Genomic DNA, 16,843 nt, shown 5'->3' with positions numbered 1-16,843 from the left:
AGTGACTAATGCTTGCCTCCTCAAACATCCACTCTTTCTTCATTTTATAAATATTTTGGTTAAATATTATTCCAGTGTGTGGAAAACAAGGTCTTACAACTGAGCAAATCTCCTCAGTTACGTGTTTTCTTGCTCTTTTCCTCCTCAAATGTTATTTTTAGACCCAAGTGTGTCTTTGGTCAGTGGAAATGTATACAAGGGCGTGGAGCTGCTGCTCAGTAGAAAACACAGAGAACATGGGAAATGGACTGAAAGTGAGAATCAAAACATACATGTACAATGGCCTTACAGACATCTTCTCTTTTCCTTTCTTTGTATTTAGAACCGATAGAATCGATTCAATCTTCCAATTTATCCTCCTTTTTAGGACAAAAACCAGGACATAAATGAAGTCTTAGAGACTTGTCCTCAAGACATTTGTAGACCTGTCCTGCAGACATATAGAGACGTGTCCTGAAGACACGTAGGGATTTGTCCTGCAGACATATAGAGAGTTGTCCTTAAGATGCTCAGACATGTCCTAAAGACTCTCAACAACAAATAAACTTTGTTGTTGAGACAAATAAACAAATAAAGACACCAATGTTTCAGTGCTCCAGAAACGTTGGTCCTGTGTGGATAAAAAGCCCATATGATAAATAAAAAACTTTAGTGCATTCTCGTGAACTATGGCCGACAGTGTGTTGTGCCTCAACATACAAGCTCAACTGTCCTCGTCTTTTTTCTCAGTTCTGCAGAAGAAAGTTTGGCAACCACAGCCAAAGCAATCAACAAAGTGGTAAAAGTTACCTCTCCATTTAACACTGTTTCCACAGTATTGCGCAGAAACATAGGTGTAGGTGTTTGATAGCTTCTGATGTAATTAATGAAGATAACAGGTAGGTAGACATTCTCCCTGTACTTCGAGTTCCCACACTGCCCCTGGCTCTGCCATTTCAAAAGCTCCCTCTACCTCCAATTTCCTGCTTTGGTTTGTTTATTCCTCTGTCAGAGAGAGGACGTGCATATCGGTGCACGTTGGTGTGGGAGTGGTTGTGCATCTGTTTCTGTGTGTGTGTGTGTGTGTGTGTGTGTGTGTGTGTGGAGAGAGAGAGAGGGAGGGAGTCTGCTTCCTCTCCTTGCACAACTTCAAATAAACACACGCAGCTTCCATTGGTCCACTCCACCATGTTTGTCTCTCTCTGTTTATTTTTCCTCTTTTTTTCTGACCCCAAAATGCACACCTCCCCCACCCCCTGCTCCCATAATCCACTGCTCTCTTTCACTTCCTCTCCCAAACACATGCCACACTACACTTTAAATAAGGACAATGCTTTCATGAACGCCTCTTAATTCAGTATACACAGTATAATATGATGAGTGAGTGAGTTCAATTCAATGTAAATACATAATAACTGGTTTATTTATCTGTGTAATTGCATATAAAAACTCTCAATGCCTGGTTAATTTATTCCAAAACTAGTATAACAAATATTATAAAGAATGTATTTATCTGTAAAATAGTGTCATTAAGATGTAACAACTAATCAGTATATTAAGATATAATAACCAATTTAGTATGATGCAATATCTGGATTTATTCTATATTTCAGTATATGAAAATGTACTATCAATCGTGTTTATCTGTGTAATTAATTTGCAATGACTGGCTTATACACATATACTATACAAAAGTATATAGTGGAGCAATCGCAGATAGCGACTATTCACTTTGTAGAAAAAATACACTTTATACATAAAGACTGATAATAGCTGTTTTATTTCTCTTAAGATAATATTGGTACATTTATTTATAAATTGTATTCCTCCTTAAATAGGGATATAAAGATGAAAAAACTATGTTATTATCTGTATAAATTGAATTACTCTAGTACTATGTGCATTTACCTGCAGGATTTAGTCATATAATGAGATTTCAAACTGACAGAAATGAATATCTAGTTACCCAGGCTATTTGTCAAGAGTTGTGTTTTTGTAGTCTGCAGTCGACTCTTAAGTATCCTCTAGTCATGGACTCCTGCGACCAAACACTCTCTTGGAGTGAGAGATGGTGTTTAAAATTCCCATCTCACTGCCAACTCTTAACTTTTCCTGGAATTTTTGGTGTTTAGCTCTGAGAAGAATTTACAAGCACATTGTTTTCACTCTGTTTTGGTGGCATCCAAAAGGTACAATTAATACATCAGACACAGAGGCATCAGAATCATCTGAATCAAAGTGCTGCCGCAACAAATCACACACAACCTTATGCACTTTCTCTGAAAAAATAAACAAGTGTCTTCATTCTCTGCCGTGCATGTCCGTGCCGTCCCTGACTTACGGGGTCATCTGCTCTGCCACATCATTACAACTTAGGAACATTTGCTTCCCTCAAACTCATAATCGGGTCCAAGCGTTTAGTTCTTGCCTGGACCTGCTTCAGACAAAACTGTGAAAACACAACAGAGTGGAAACACACCATAATGGAACAAACAATTGTTGCTAGGCTTTATTATCCCCGAGTCGAGTGTCTGGGAGAAGGAAATGAGCCGCAGGCTGACACTTAACCATGTGCAAAGCAACAATCAAACACAAAGTGTCTCTCCTTCTTAAACCACACGCACAAGTTCATCCCACAACTCCCTACTATTGCTGTGGTGGTGTATATTGTACTTCAATATGACATTAACTGCAATTCCACATTTCCTGTTCCATGTTTCAGATCTATATTATATTTAGAAGTCTACTGGTTCTCAGAGATGAATATGATGTGATTTAAAGCTTCACTACCATCAGTTATGCTGATATGAGTCTAATTATCAAAGGATTTCATTGTTTTCCTTGATGATATTTAAATTGAATTTTCTACTAATTTGAATAATGTTACACTTTAAAATGTCGCTTCATATTGTAATGATGCCCTTGGTTAATCTAAATGAGCTGCAGATCTCACTTGGTTTACACAGGTTAGGAAAATACAGAGAGTGGAACTAAATAAAAGTAGAAAATATAAAGAAAAGAGTAAGGTTTGCCATGTTGGGTTGGAGGGGAAAAAATAATATGGCACAAGGATTTTCCTGTGGGAAACCGAACTGCTGCTGCTGATGCTATTCCTGTCCACAAGTGTCTGATTGAGGATCCACAGATTGCTGGAGGACACATATGACATATGGAATGAATGGAGCTTTGCTATTGACTTAAAACAACAAAAATGTTATAATTTAATTGAATTTGTATAAACACACAGCTTTTTAAAGCAGATAAAGTAAAATACAGTACATATAGTATGTATGCAGTATGAAGTGAGGAAAGAAAGTGAGGAGACAAAATTAAAAATGTAAATAGTAACAGATAAAAATTAAATAGAAAATACTACAAGCAATGAAGGATAAGATAAACTAGCACATGATAAAATAATAGGTGCAGTAAAATAGACATTTAGTTCAGTAAAAGCAGACTAGGGTAGAATAAAATAATTTGTGTCAGATCCTGAAGTAAAGAGATTCAAAAAAAAGTCAGGTAAGAGCGAGGTTAAAAGGTTAGGTTTTAAGTTTTTCTTTTAAAAATGTCCACCTTCTCTGCTGACCTCAGGTCTTCAGAAAGATAGTAACCATACCATAGTAATGGAAGGAGGCCTCACCGAATGTTTTAGTTCTACTTTGTGAATAAACAAAAGGCTGCTACCTGAAGACCTGAGGTATCTAACGTCACCACTGACTTGAGGCTGGAGGCAAGGAAAGGAAAAACAGGTTTTAGTCACTTAAAAAGTCTCATCTAATAAAAATATATCCCTGACTAATGGTGTATTTCCACCGGCTCTACTCGCCTCGCCTCGCCTCGGCATGACACGCCACGGTTTAGGTTGCATCTTGCATCTTGCATCTTGCACTTGGAACCTCTCGCTGGAGCAGGTACTATTTTTAGTACTATGCTCGTGGAAACGCTACTTAAACTGGGCCGTGGCGAGGTGAGTAGAGCAGGTGGAAATATGCCATAAGGCTACAACATCTTCACTCTATGTTTACCACTTTATCTCATTGTTATACAGTCCGCTAACTCTCCCGCACCAAAGGCTATAACGAAAAGCAGCATTTTAAACTCACCGGACACCGGAGTTGTTAGTCTAGTGCTGCCTCATTTCATCGTCAGTATGTTTACATGCACAGTTTAATCAAGCTAAGGCCATAGTCTGACTAAGACAGGCAATCATTCAATCAATCATAAGGCCATAGTCTGACTAAGATAGGCAATCAGTGCGGAATAGAAAATAGATTTGTCTGGCCGTGTATGTCTGACTCTGCTTCTGTAGGTGGTTGCTGTATCACCCTATAAACTAGTACGTATTGAATCAGTTTCCAGAAAAACAAACAGCGAGATGGACGCTGAGATGGCTCGTGCTGTGGTTCTGTATGTCTCGTACCTGCTGCACATGTTGACACTGACATTTGTGACACAAATCAGATCGAGCATGGCTCTTGTGGCTGCTGTGTTGTCCAAAGAAAGACACGTGATTTCCGACACATGTCCAGCATCAGAACTGCAGTTTATAAGTCGTCCCCTACTTCTGGGTCTAAGGCCAGGGGGGGTGGAAATTTTGGTGCATGCGCAAAACAGTCTGACTCCAGTCCGAGTAAGCTTATACATGCAGGAGTATTAGGACTATGAATCTCGTTATCCAATTTTAGTCAGACTAACGTATTTAAATGACAATAGACTGAAATTATTGTCAAAGGCCGACAAAAATCTGACTTTTAACATGCATTTTAACACACTGTGTGAGCTAAAAGATATCATAGACTTAAGCAAGTGTAGATTTTATTAGGTGAGTATTTGGTTTTCCTTGTGCCACCACTAGTAGTCATGTTTTTAGTGAGGGCAAGCATCCATGTCTGAGGCTGCTGTCTATGTGCCAGTATCTCATACAACCACACTTCAAAAAAAAAGAAAAATCTGAGTCATTCCCTGAACAGCTTCTTCCATTTGATTTTCCACTTACTTTACGGTAATTAGTCTTGTTTGGTGATAAAACCTCACTATTCCCCCATATAAAGCAAGAAGTAGTGTTCCATCATCGTGAGCTACGGCGAAAACTCCCCTACACAACTATTTCTGTTGTGAAGGGGAGGTGAGGTGGGAGAGGGAGAGGGAGACATATTCATATGCTGGGTTTATTGGCTTTCCAGTGAGCAAACACACTATTTCTATTTCTGCTTCTCTTTTACCGCTTTCTCTGAGCGTCTCCACAGAGAATCCTCTAACTTCCTCACAGTGGCTCTTAACAGGCCGTCACACAGACCGCACCACTGAGGTACAGAGGGAGAGGATAAAGGAGAGGTCACTTGGGTGCCGCCTCTTCCCCTATTTGACCCCTGTCTCTCCTCCCACTCGGGTCACGCCTGTGTCTCCTTTTTGTGTCTTCACCTTCATCTTTGAACTACACTGTCACACTGTTTCAATTCACAGCCACATTGCATGCTACTATTGTGCCTGGATAATGTGTGTGTGAGTGCGGAGGGAATGAGAGAGCGACACCTCCTTGCCTCGGGATGCCAGGGTGGTGGGGTCAAACAGTTTTAAGCAACATGAAATGGATGCAAAACACAAGTGAAACATAGCACTCAGTGTCTTGCAGCCTTAAATCCCACGGCTCTTTGAACGCCTCATTCAGGTCAAACACAAGGGAAATGACCTTTTAGGAGGCCCTGTATGGACAACGATGAGAAATAAGATGTAAGGAAGATACTTCAATAGAGAGAACATGAAAAATGTATAGTTATTAGTTGACAATACACATCTTACCCAAGTCTACGCCAACTCCAGCTACCCCAGCCACATAAGCTGTGTTTCTGTCATGGTACCGTTTAACTTTTTAACTTTTAACAGTACCGTATGCATACCCTTTTTGTCTCAACAAGACGTCAAGCTTTGTATGAGAATAGACTATGCGTGTTGAAGAAACACAGTCACATTTTTCTCTCGCCCAAACAACTGCCGTGACCTGTACTGTAATATTGGTAATATGGACGTGTCATAAGAACTGGATAGAGCATCACACCCTCTGCCTGGCAGCCAATTTCTTTTCCCAGTGGCTGCTCGTGGTAATGCAACAAAAAATACTAATGCGGCCCAAAAAGCCACAATAGTAAAAGAGACATCATCCTGACATCATACACCATCAGCAGCTGCAGTGACACGGGGCAGATGACGGTGTGGACTGAGGCTGGTTCTAATCTTCACTATCGGTTAAAAGACATTTCAAATAAGTAAGAAATAAGACAAAATATAACATTGTAAAAATGTCAAAAAAAACATTTATGAAATGCTCCAAAGTCATAGTAAACAGTGACAGTTCTTCGTTCACGGCAGCTGTTACTGTGTTACTCCCATCATGCATTTGGCTGTGCCTGAATGTACCAAGCAAGTAGACTGCTCGTTCACATAGCCGAGGGGCATTATGAGAGTAACACTACTGTTGCTCCAAAGGAAGGGGCACCAAAGAATGTTGGGGAAATTGTTGGGGCTGGTTATTTTGATAAATTTTCTAAATGGAAATGCAAAAAAACATGTACAGTCCTGACCCGAACAGGAATACAACATCAAAACATCAATAAAGGTGACAGAGATCACGGCTAGGGCTGTGATTATGGCCCCAAATTATGACAAAAACTAACTCATGATGGAATTAGATTTATGTCAATATTTTCAAACAACACTTTTCAAGCAGCAAAAAAAATATTAAAGAACACAGAACAAATGTATTTTCAAACAATAAAATACTATATTTTTGAATGATTAAATCGATTGTTTTGCTTCTAAAAAATGTTGTTTGAAAATATTGATAAAAATCTAATTCCATAAATCATGTCTTCACCCCGAAGTATGTAACACTATGTTGAACGACAAGTATCCAGATCATTTATATAAGCTTGAAATGACTTATCTTATGCACGTCTTACCATCAGAGCGGTGGATGCAGGTGTGCTGGTTGTCACTGAGGAAAAAGCCGTCTGTGCACTGACACTCGTAGCTCCCCATGGTGTTGACACACACTTGCTGGCATCCGCCATTGTTGTCCAGACACTCGTCCACATCTGTTTGAATGGAGACACACTTAGATAAAAATCCGTCATTGTTAACAAAATGTCTAAAGCTAAAATTTCAGATGTTGCCACGACACTGCAATCAATATTGATGTTACATCTAACTTTAAATTAAATTAACACTTAAAGTGTTTGTCATGAATCTGCAGCTAAGGCTAAAAGCTAATGAGGCATAACTGTTTCAGTTCATCATATACCTCCATATCAAAGCTTGGTCTGGTGCTTTTTATATCCTATGTGGAGATTTTGTGTTGCTGTTTTGTAAAAGAAAATGACTGTTTCTTTCAGGATTATTTTCCCTGCTACCTCATTACACCACAAACCCTCATGTTGCTTTGTGTGCTCAGTGTTTTCAACCACTGCCAGCATTTTTTGATTTTCGGTTTAAAGATCAGTTATTTTTACCACCGGGGTTCACTGTTTAAACCCAAATAAAGTGATAGAAACAGAAAAATATTTGTTCAAAGTTGTGAAAGCTTACAGATACAAACTGTCAGACTCAGTGCCAGCCCCCAAGCCTTTATGGGGCTCTATGCTGGATGTAGCGGTGCGTGAATATTATTGATAAAAATGTAACATTGTAAATTGCATAAATTATATTTGTGTTATTAACACTAAACCATGGTGATACTGAACTTGAATTAAACAAGTAAACCAATTTAGTGACTTTGGTTTTGGTTTTTGTGCAAATGTGCACTAAATAAGCAATCTTCAACTCCATAATAAAGCCAAATAACTTAAGTTCAACACTACTTAGATGCCTAAATATATCTGTAGACATCTAGATTTATTTAATATGTTAAAATGTTTTTTTTTCTCTGTACTCCATTCAAGAAGCCTGTTATGCCCCAGAAAATGTTGCTTTTATGCTGCAATGAGTGACAAAATCATGTACATATATATGTATATGTATATATATATATGTATGCATATATATGTATATATATATGTATATATATATATATATGTATATATATATATATATATATATATGTGGAATATATATGCAGCTGAAAGGTTCAGTGTGAGAAATGTATCAACATTTATTGAACATTTATCAGCTGTATGTTATAGAACTTCTCCTCCATATATAGACTTTGCCTATTACTCCCATCACACACTGCCAACAGAGCCATCAGGGACTGTCCAAGGACACCAGGAATCAAACCATCAACCTACACATTAGTGGACAACACCATACTGGTGTAGTGGATACATGGATGAGTCTAAGTCCACAGGTCATCTCTGGACACATGAGCATCACACAGATAGATAGAATGTGTCCACATGTTTCCTTGGCCACACTGAAATTCAGCTGACGTCCTCGGAATGAAAGACTGGGGCGAAAGAAATGGGTTGTTTATGTTTATTTACATATGTAGAGCGAGGAAGTGAGTTGTGCTCGCTGTGGTCAGTGAGACACATGTGCAGAGTCTTTCCTCGTGCCAGATGTGAACTGATGAACTCACAGCTGTTCACTTGTGATTAGATGAGCACGGGCACATGTTAAAAACCAGGTGTGAACAGAGGTCATTTCATTGTCCAGAACCACATGTATACAAGTATTATACAATTAGAGTGAGTTGTTTTTTGTGCACACACCAATTAGTGAGAGTAAATTTGACAAATTTGACAATTCTGCATTCAACCAGCTGCACTAGGGGAGCAATGGCGAGGTTGATGCCTTGCTCAAGGGTAACCCAAAGCCAAACCTTGGCCCATCCCAGGATTTGAACCGGCAACCCTCTGGTAAGTGTAAAGTGTAAAGATCTCTGTTTTCTTCGGCTGGTAAACACTTTCTTTTTTTAAAAGTCTTCCGAGCAGCTTACAGAACTGACCTGAAAAAATTGAACGTGTTTACGATTGGAAGGGACTTCAAACACGAATCAGAACTGTCTGTTTAGGGAACAAATTGAGCTTAGACACAGTGAATCACATTCAATTAAAAGTCATTAAGATTCACATCTTGAATAAATATGACGTGACTTAGCCTTACTTTGTTTGTTTTTCTTCTCTCTTGTTTGTGTAAAAAATGTATACTTCGTGTATTGTGCACTAACATACTGTGAAAGAGGAGAGCTGATATAAGACTGTCCTTCTTTCTGATCCTTTTTGGTATTGTTATTTTCATTAGAAAAGATTTGTTATATATGTTTAATTTGAATGAAATAAACAAACCCTTTTCCTCTTGGCCATGAGCTGCCCTTTATGAAATGCAAGACAAGATAGGTTTGTTGGATGTATCTGATGTGTCTCAGTTTATCTTAAAGGTCTAATGCGTAACTTTCTGCGTCAAGGAAGCATATGTTACACATATACATTTTCATTCAACTGTAATAGAGCATTAATGTTCCGGGCAGAGAACCATATCTCACTCCTTGTGTGTATGGAGCCTTTGTTTTAACAGCAAATCCAGCTAAATCCATTTTACATAGATTTTAATAATCAGCATATAGCAATTTTTACTTAATTAACCAGCTAATTATTGATTGTTATATACTGTACACATTTACATATTTGCTCTTGATAAATGCTGCTAAGTCACTACAGCCGCGGTTCCACCGTGTACCAAAATAATCGGCCCCAGACTTTCCATTTTCCACAATTTGACAAAATTTAGACTTTAGAGTTTAAATCCATCCAACTTTACCTTAATTTGCCTTAATACTGCATTAGCATTTCTTCATTAGCAGACTCAACATCTATCAATTTATGGCTCTAAAGATGCAGAATGTCCCAAAAAAATGTTGTTTTATAAATGTGCTGCATTATAATGCTTGTGTCAAAGGAGACAAGCACATTTAAACACATCATGACCTCTTACCTTTAACTAGTTTTCCAAATGCTTGGAATTCAACATGACCCCATGTCAGCTGGGATTAGCTCCACATCCCCTGCAACTCTCATGTGGTTGTAGGTTGTAGCTGATTGTCCACAAAAAAATGTCACGATAATGCTAAGAATAACATATGTTTGCCATTGTTGGAGCCATGTTTTGGTTTATGTGTGTCTTTGTTTATTTTATGTAATACCTGGAAGCCACAGTAGGTGGCGCTCGGTAGTGTGGGGTGCCAGAAATTGGTAAATAGAATAGCAGGTAATTACTCAGCAGGTGTGCTGCTTACGGGGGAAGCACATTTTATTTTGATAAAACAAGTCATTATAGCCATGATTGTACTTTGACTGTTACTGTTTCTTTACTATTACTGTATCACAACTGAATTGGCAATAAAGTTGTTAAAAAAAACAACATCAATAATATTATTATTATTATTATTATAATAAAATATTGTTATTAATGCATACCAGAGAGCAGTGATTGTGAAATGTAACCTTATAAAAAGTGTCCACATGTATTCCATATCATCAGTGTCTTTCTTTATTATGTCACCAATAGGAATCTGAACTCTCATCTGAACCAGTGCCAATGTTGACGTTTTCAGGCGGAAGCTCCGAGGTGTCACCCTTTGGATGATACCAGCTGTCAGTCATCCTAGTGTCCACATTATTACTATTACTGACTATATACATCAAATGAGAAGGAGAGGCTCATTTTCCCATAGACTTCCATTCAAATTGACCTTGTCACCCCCTGGTGAATATTCAGTATATTTTCCCTTCCAGATTGCATTCATCAAGGAAACCAGGCGACTTTGTCCATGTCTGATATAAAGCTTATGTACAAAAACAAATTATCTTTGACGCCATCTCATTCATACATTATAGCACTTACATGTTGTGACACGCTGCTTCCTGCTGTGCAGCGACCTCTCAGATCACACAGTGAAATTAAACCTATGCCACTGCAGTAGACACTCAGAGACAGAGAGAGCTGCTCCAAGCTGAGTGAAGGACACATTGGGCCCAGCTGTGTCCATGCCAAAAGCAAAATAAATAAAGTCACAATCAAAAAGGAAGAAAGGAACCGACAGGCAAGTGCTCTTTAATCACACTACAATTAGGCAATCTTAAATCAATTAGTGCCTTAACTTGTTGACACAGTGCATCTGGGAGCTGATTGATCGGCTCTCTGCACACTCACGCAATTTTGCTCAGAGTAATTTGTCATCCAGAGCTGGTGGTGAGCACCACAAGGCTCTGAGGTTTCTGGAGTTCATGCTCCAGGTCTGTTCAAAGCCACAACATCCTCAGTCGTTTCCCCACAGCATGCAAGATAAATGAGAAATAAATTGAGTGTGAACTTTAATGGTGAGACAAACACGTTCTCTTCAAATGGAGCTGTTGCACTTTGATGGAGACTTATTACTACAGTTACAGGGGTGGAGTGGCTCAGTGGTGAAGACCGGTACCCTGTGTGCGAAAGACATCATGGTCGCAATGGTTGCAAGTTTGACTCCACCCCTGGCTGATTGTACTGAATTCCATTGTCAGTCGCTTTGGATGAAAGCGTCTGTTAAATGACATGTAATGTAATGTAGTTAACTCAGTGATTTGATTTTGAAATCTGTGTCCACACCTGAAGACATTCAGTTCTGTTTCAGAAAGTCCTACCAACAAAACAGTGAAATGAAGACCAGGGATTTTCTTTTGTGAGGTGAAAGCGAAACTGAATGTGAGTAACTGCATCATCACTTTCAGAGGTCTTCATCTCCAGGCCAAATGTTCAGGGTTCAAGGTATCTTTTTTATCCCCGAGCTGCAATTTGGTTTGCGCAAGTTCATGTGAGTCTTGTGGTTGCGTTGTTCTGATGCGAGGATCACAAGTTACTGGCTCGAGAGTGCTCTCTCCCTGCAGCCTTGATCTGTATTAGTGTTGTGTCACTTGGTCACTTGGTTTCTAACATTTCAAGATATTTGTGTGTGTGTGCACCACTTCCTATTACTTTGTTAATTTTAGTTGAAGTAGCTATGATTCTTTCAATCTTTTCTGCAAGCCACAAAACACATAACTGCTGTGATATATAGTATATGTACCCCTATTTGCAATAAAGATATCTATCCAAAAAAAAAAATAACAAAGCGAGTCATGCCCAAAGAGAGGAATAGAGTTAATGGTTTGTTAAACCATTAACCAGTAACACAGACAAACAGGGTCTTTTTCATGTAGATGACTATATAAACCACACTGACGGCACATATGTGTCTGATCATTCACTTCATAACAATCACATTCCGCTCTTCAGGCCTTTGAACAGAAATGGTGACGCAAACTAACTGCACTAATGTGCCAATAATTCAGCGCACTTTTCATTAAACATGAAGGAGTTTAGCAAATACATAATAATGACCCGACAAATCACAGGAATAGATACATTACACATTCACAATGATGAGCTGGTCAGTCATTTTATTTAATAAAAAGGAAATAAATAGTACTGGATACAGTCAACACTGATGATGTGCTTCAGGAGCTTGAACATCACCACTAATCTGATTTCCAACTGAGCAAATGTGCTTATTTCAATATACATGTGTGTCACATTGAATTGCCTCAAGTAGTAGTTCAGGTTATTTTTACATGGTGGGTGTTGTAGGCAGTGTTTCCCAAATTTCTATACAAGGGCCCAATTCTTTAAGATGCCAAATTATTATGACCCAAATCACTATATACTGTAAATTGTGACAACAAATTTGTGACTAACTTACAGCCATATCTGTATGTGATTTTAAAATGGTCAACACATCATCAAGAGATTTCAAGGTTTGGAAAATTCTGCAAATTTATTTGGGGTCACACAAAAAAAATCTCCCACGACCCACCAGTTTTTGGGAACCACTGGATTTTTTTGCACATACTGCTGTGTTTCCATCATGGTACAGTTCAGTTTGGTTTAGTATGGCACGGTTTGGAGTGGTAAAGCACTGGGTCAGGCTTACGATTCAACTGAGAACAGTACTTTCAATTGGTCGGTGGGGTGTGGGCTGTGCCCGATGGCCGTGTCAACAAGACACATAGCATGATGTCACACCAGTGTCACAACAGAAAAATGGAGGACATTCAGCAGCTCTTTTTTTTCCTGCTCGGTTTGTTGCTGTTTGTCTCAACAAGACTCCACGGTGCCAAGAACCCCCACACAAGAGGCACTACTGCTGCCTCAAGTTTGTGTCATTTATTGGTACATCTTAAAGAAATACAGTTTGTATTTCAAGTACCAAAATAACAATTCTTAGCATACCAATGGAGGCAGCAATGGATCAGTAACTTCTGTGTGCTGTGAGGTAAAATTGCTGAAAAGGCTTTGGTGTGGTGGAGTCAGTAGCTTACAAAGCAACATGAGTTGAGTTTCCTGTTGGAAAAAACTGTCTAATGGCAAGATAAACCAACAAATAAATTAGTTACGATATCATAGACTTAAGCCACAACTACTTTAAATAGCTTCACTGCACTGCTGGCTGCTGCTGTTACCACTCAATCTCTCACTCAGTCTCGCCAAAGGAACATAGCATGACCTACAACACTCACAGACGCCAACAGAGTATCTCACCACAGACCCACAGGGTGGAAATTAATATGTTTTTTTTATGTTTCTGGTTTTATTTTTGCTTTTGTCACAGCAGTATAGGACTGAGGGGTGACATGTGTTTCAGCACATCCATGCCAAGTCTGGCTCAAAGCAAGATAGTAAAAGAGCACAGGGGCTAAATAGGCTGGACTGTCAGTAATAAAGGCCAGATACTGTATGTGCAGTAGGACTCATGGTACAGAGAGCAGCACAGAAAAAAAAAATCATATAAACCCGGCAAACGATGACAGATCTCTCAGGTGAAAGACTAACTGAGCCAGACAGCTTAAGAGATACAAGGACACACACGCACACACACACACGCACACACCCTGGAGCACATTCTCTTAAGCACAAACAGGAAGATGTACTGTATCTATTCATAACACTGAATCAGAAGGATTCTTACACAATATGCACAACCATAAAAATACACAAAGTCACCATATTTATACAATCCCACATTTAAAACTTCTCCTATAGACCATTCGATAGATTTAATGTCATTGGAAGCAAATCCAGTGATTCCAGACTAAAGGTCAAGGTTTTAGAAGTGTGTGTGTTTATGATGTGCAAAACTAATCTCAGCTAGAGCTGCAACTAACGATTATTTTCATAATCTGTCGATTATTTTCTCAATTAATCGATTAATCGCTTGGTCCATAAAATATCAGAAAACCTTAAAAAATGTTGATCGGTGTTCATCAAATCTGGAAATGATGATGTTCTCAAATGTCTTGTTTTATCCACAAACCAAAATGATTAACTTTTAATGATTTCTTTGTTATCTAGAGCAAAGGGATGAAGAAAATCCTATAATAAGAAAAATCGGAAATCTTGTTTTAATCATACAAAAAAGCTTCAAACCGATTCATCGATTACCAAAATAGTTGTCGATTAATTTAGTAATCGATTCATCGATTAATTGTTTCGGCTCTAATCTCAGCCAATTAATAAAAGGCTGACTTAATAAAAGCTATGCCTGCTCAAGTCCATGATATCTTCAGAATATGTTTGCTATCTTATCTTAATGTTAGACAGTCTTTTCTGACTGGAAACTGAACGCACTCACTACCCCCAATCAATATTTGCCATTTTAAATCACAGGGACACAGGAGATGATGGTCTAAATCAGGGGTCTCCAACCTTTTTTCTTCAGAGAGCTACTTTGACAAAATGAAAATGGCCGACTCATGTTTTGTTTTTTTTTGTTTTTTTAACATTTATCCTCATCGCTTATTTCAACCCAAATGTCCACGATTCACATTGAACGATAAAGATAACAAAAATAGTATCTAATTCAGCTCCATGTGCATTTTGTATTTCTGTATGCACTTATTTCTATGTCTCACACAATATTGAATTAAAATATTAATGCTGTCAAAACAGAACAATGCATTCACAAATACACCAACAGATTTGTTTTATTCACTCATTGTGTCACAAGAGTAACCATATGCACACTGTATGTATACTGGGTATTTTCATTTAATACGATGACTGGCACTGCATGTCAATATGGAGGTGTCCACTGAAATGTCATTTACATGTCCTTTGATTTGGCACACACACTCATCAAGCTGACAGTAGCACAACTGTTTGACAATAATTGCCAAATAATCATTAAGTGTTAGAAGGGGTGGGACACCTCTGAGTTTGATTAGATAAAAATGTAGGCTGGGCTATGTTTCATTACTGAAACCTTTGGCGAGTCACTTGGAAAGGGACTGGGAGCTACAAGCAGCTCACAAGCTACTTGTTGGAGACCCCTGGTCTAAGTGCTGCTTCATTTAAGTGTAAGTCATTTTAGTTGAACTTACTGATGGAGACAGCAGTGGTTCTACAATGCCTGTCTGCCGTGTTGTAAAATCGAAGATGAACTTAGGTGTGGGGTATGAAACTACAGTTTCCAGTTGGAAAAATGCTGTCTAACTGCAAGTTAAAGCAGCAAACATATTCTTATGATATAAGAATACATACACTTAACCACTTTATTAAGTGACTAAAATCAGGCAGGTCTTTTTATTGGGGTTATTATCCAACTTTCTCTTAAGCGTTTTCCTTTTTTAGGATGCTATGCTGTGAAGCAGGTGTTGCCCTTGCTAGAATAGTGGCATTTCCATCAAAGGTCAGTGTATTTACAGCTACTTAGCCAAACTCTCTGTCTGAACAGCCCTGTGATTGATCACAGTCTCTAGTCATGGGTCAGATTACCTCAATGCTGGAAACAGAGTCTAAACAAGGTGATGAAGTCTAGTTCTTATAGAGTAAACAAGACCTTTTGGGGAACTCATTTTGACCGCAAGACCACTCTTTGAATACACAGCTGCTCTAGTCTTTCAAAATGTTGAGTGATTGGAGCTCCGTTAACACAGACATACATGAAAAAGTATTTCAAAAGGCTTGTTCTTACCCATGCAGTTGTGTCCATCATGAGCCAGCATGAATCCATCGTAGCAGGTGCACCTGTAGTTTCCTGGTATGTTGATGCATTCATGGACACATCCCCCATTGTAGTCGTTCTCACACTCATCCATGTCTAAAAAAAGAGAAAAATGGATGTTACTGGGAGGACAAATAACAGAAAAAAATAGTTTTCCGATGCTTTCACGTATAACAATCCACATAACAATCCGTCCTTAGATGTATTTACACCTGATTGCAAATGAGGCCATTGTCCTAAGAGGATGACTCAATTCAGGTGGAATTGACTCAATTCAAGGACCAATACACTCTTCTGGAACTGTCCATGGTCCTCTGTGTTTCTCTCAGGATGAGCGTTTGATGATGTCTTTCACCATTAGATGTCTTCTTTTGTGTCTTCTCATATTTTGCTTAATTTTACTTATTACTGAAGACCAATTTCAAGGTGTACTGCAGTATTAAAAAAGTCACTGAATCATGTTGATCATGTTTTTGAATTGTGGGAGGAAGCCGGAGAACCCACACACACAGGGGGAACGTACTAACTCCCTTGGTCAAACCAAGATCTGAACCAGCAAACTGGTTGCTGTGATCATCAATGCTAGCCAGTTTACCACCATGTGATCCAGCTGTTTTTAATAACTTGTCAAAAAAACAGTGAAGGAATCACTCCAGTTGTAGGCAGAGTTGTGTATCATGACCCTGCCCCCTCTTGATTAGTTCAAGCAGTCAATCAGCTGTGCTTCCGATGGTGGTGACATAAGGTAACTGCAGTATTGTGATGCTGTGATATTTGGTTATCATGCCATCACAATCTAATATAGCCCAGTGCTTATGTGTATCACAATTCTATTGTCATGGAATAGATGGATAGATA

The 16,843-nt window shown here is 38.7% G+C and overlaps 1 protein-coding gene across 2 annotated transcripts in view; it reads right to left on the bottom strand.

Annotated features, from left to right (window-relative positions):
* scube1 (signal peptide, CUB domain, EGF-like 1) overlaps positions 1 to 16,843 on the bottom strand; it is a 135,363-nt gene that overhangs the window by 91,532 nt on the left and 26,988 nt on the right. For both annotated transcript variants that reach the window (XM_044020773.1, XM_044020774.1), the window contains exons 3-4: positions 15,956 to 16,081; positions 6,936 to 7,070 (exon numbers count right to left, since the gene is read on the bottom strand). In XM_044020773.1, the coding sequence (XP_043876708.1) occupies positions 6,936 to 7,070; positions 15,956 to 16,081 (261 nt within the window). The remainder of the gene's footprint in view (positions 1 to 6,935; positions 7,071 to 15,955; positions 16,082 to 16,843) is intronic.

Source organism: Solea senegalensis, linkage group LG3 (assembly GCF_019176455.1).
Source record: "Solea senegalensis isolate Sse05_10M linkage group LG3, IFAPA_SoseM_1, whole genome shotgun sequence".
NCBI lineage: Eukaryota > Metazoa > Chordata > Actinopteri > Pleuronectiformes > Soleidae > Solea > Solea senegalensis.
This window is presented reverse-complemented; position numbering and strand designations above follow the sequence as displayed.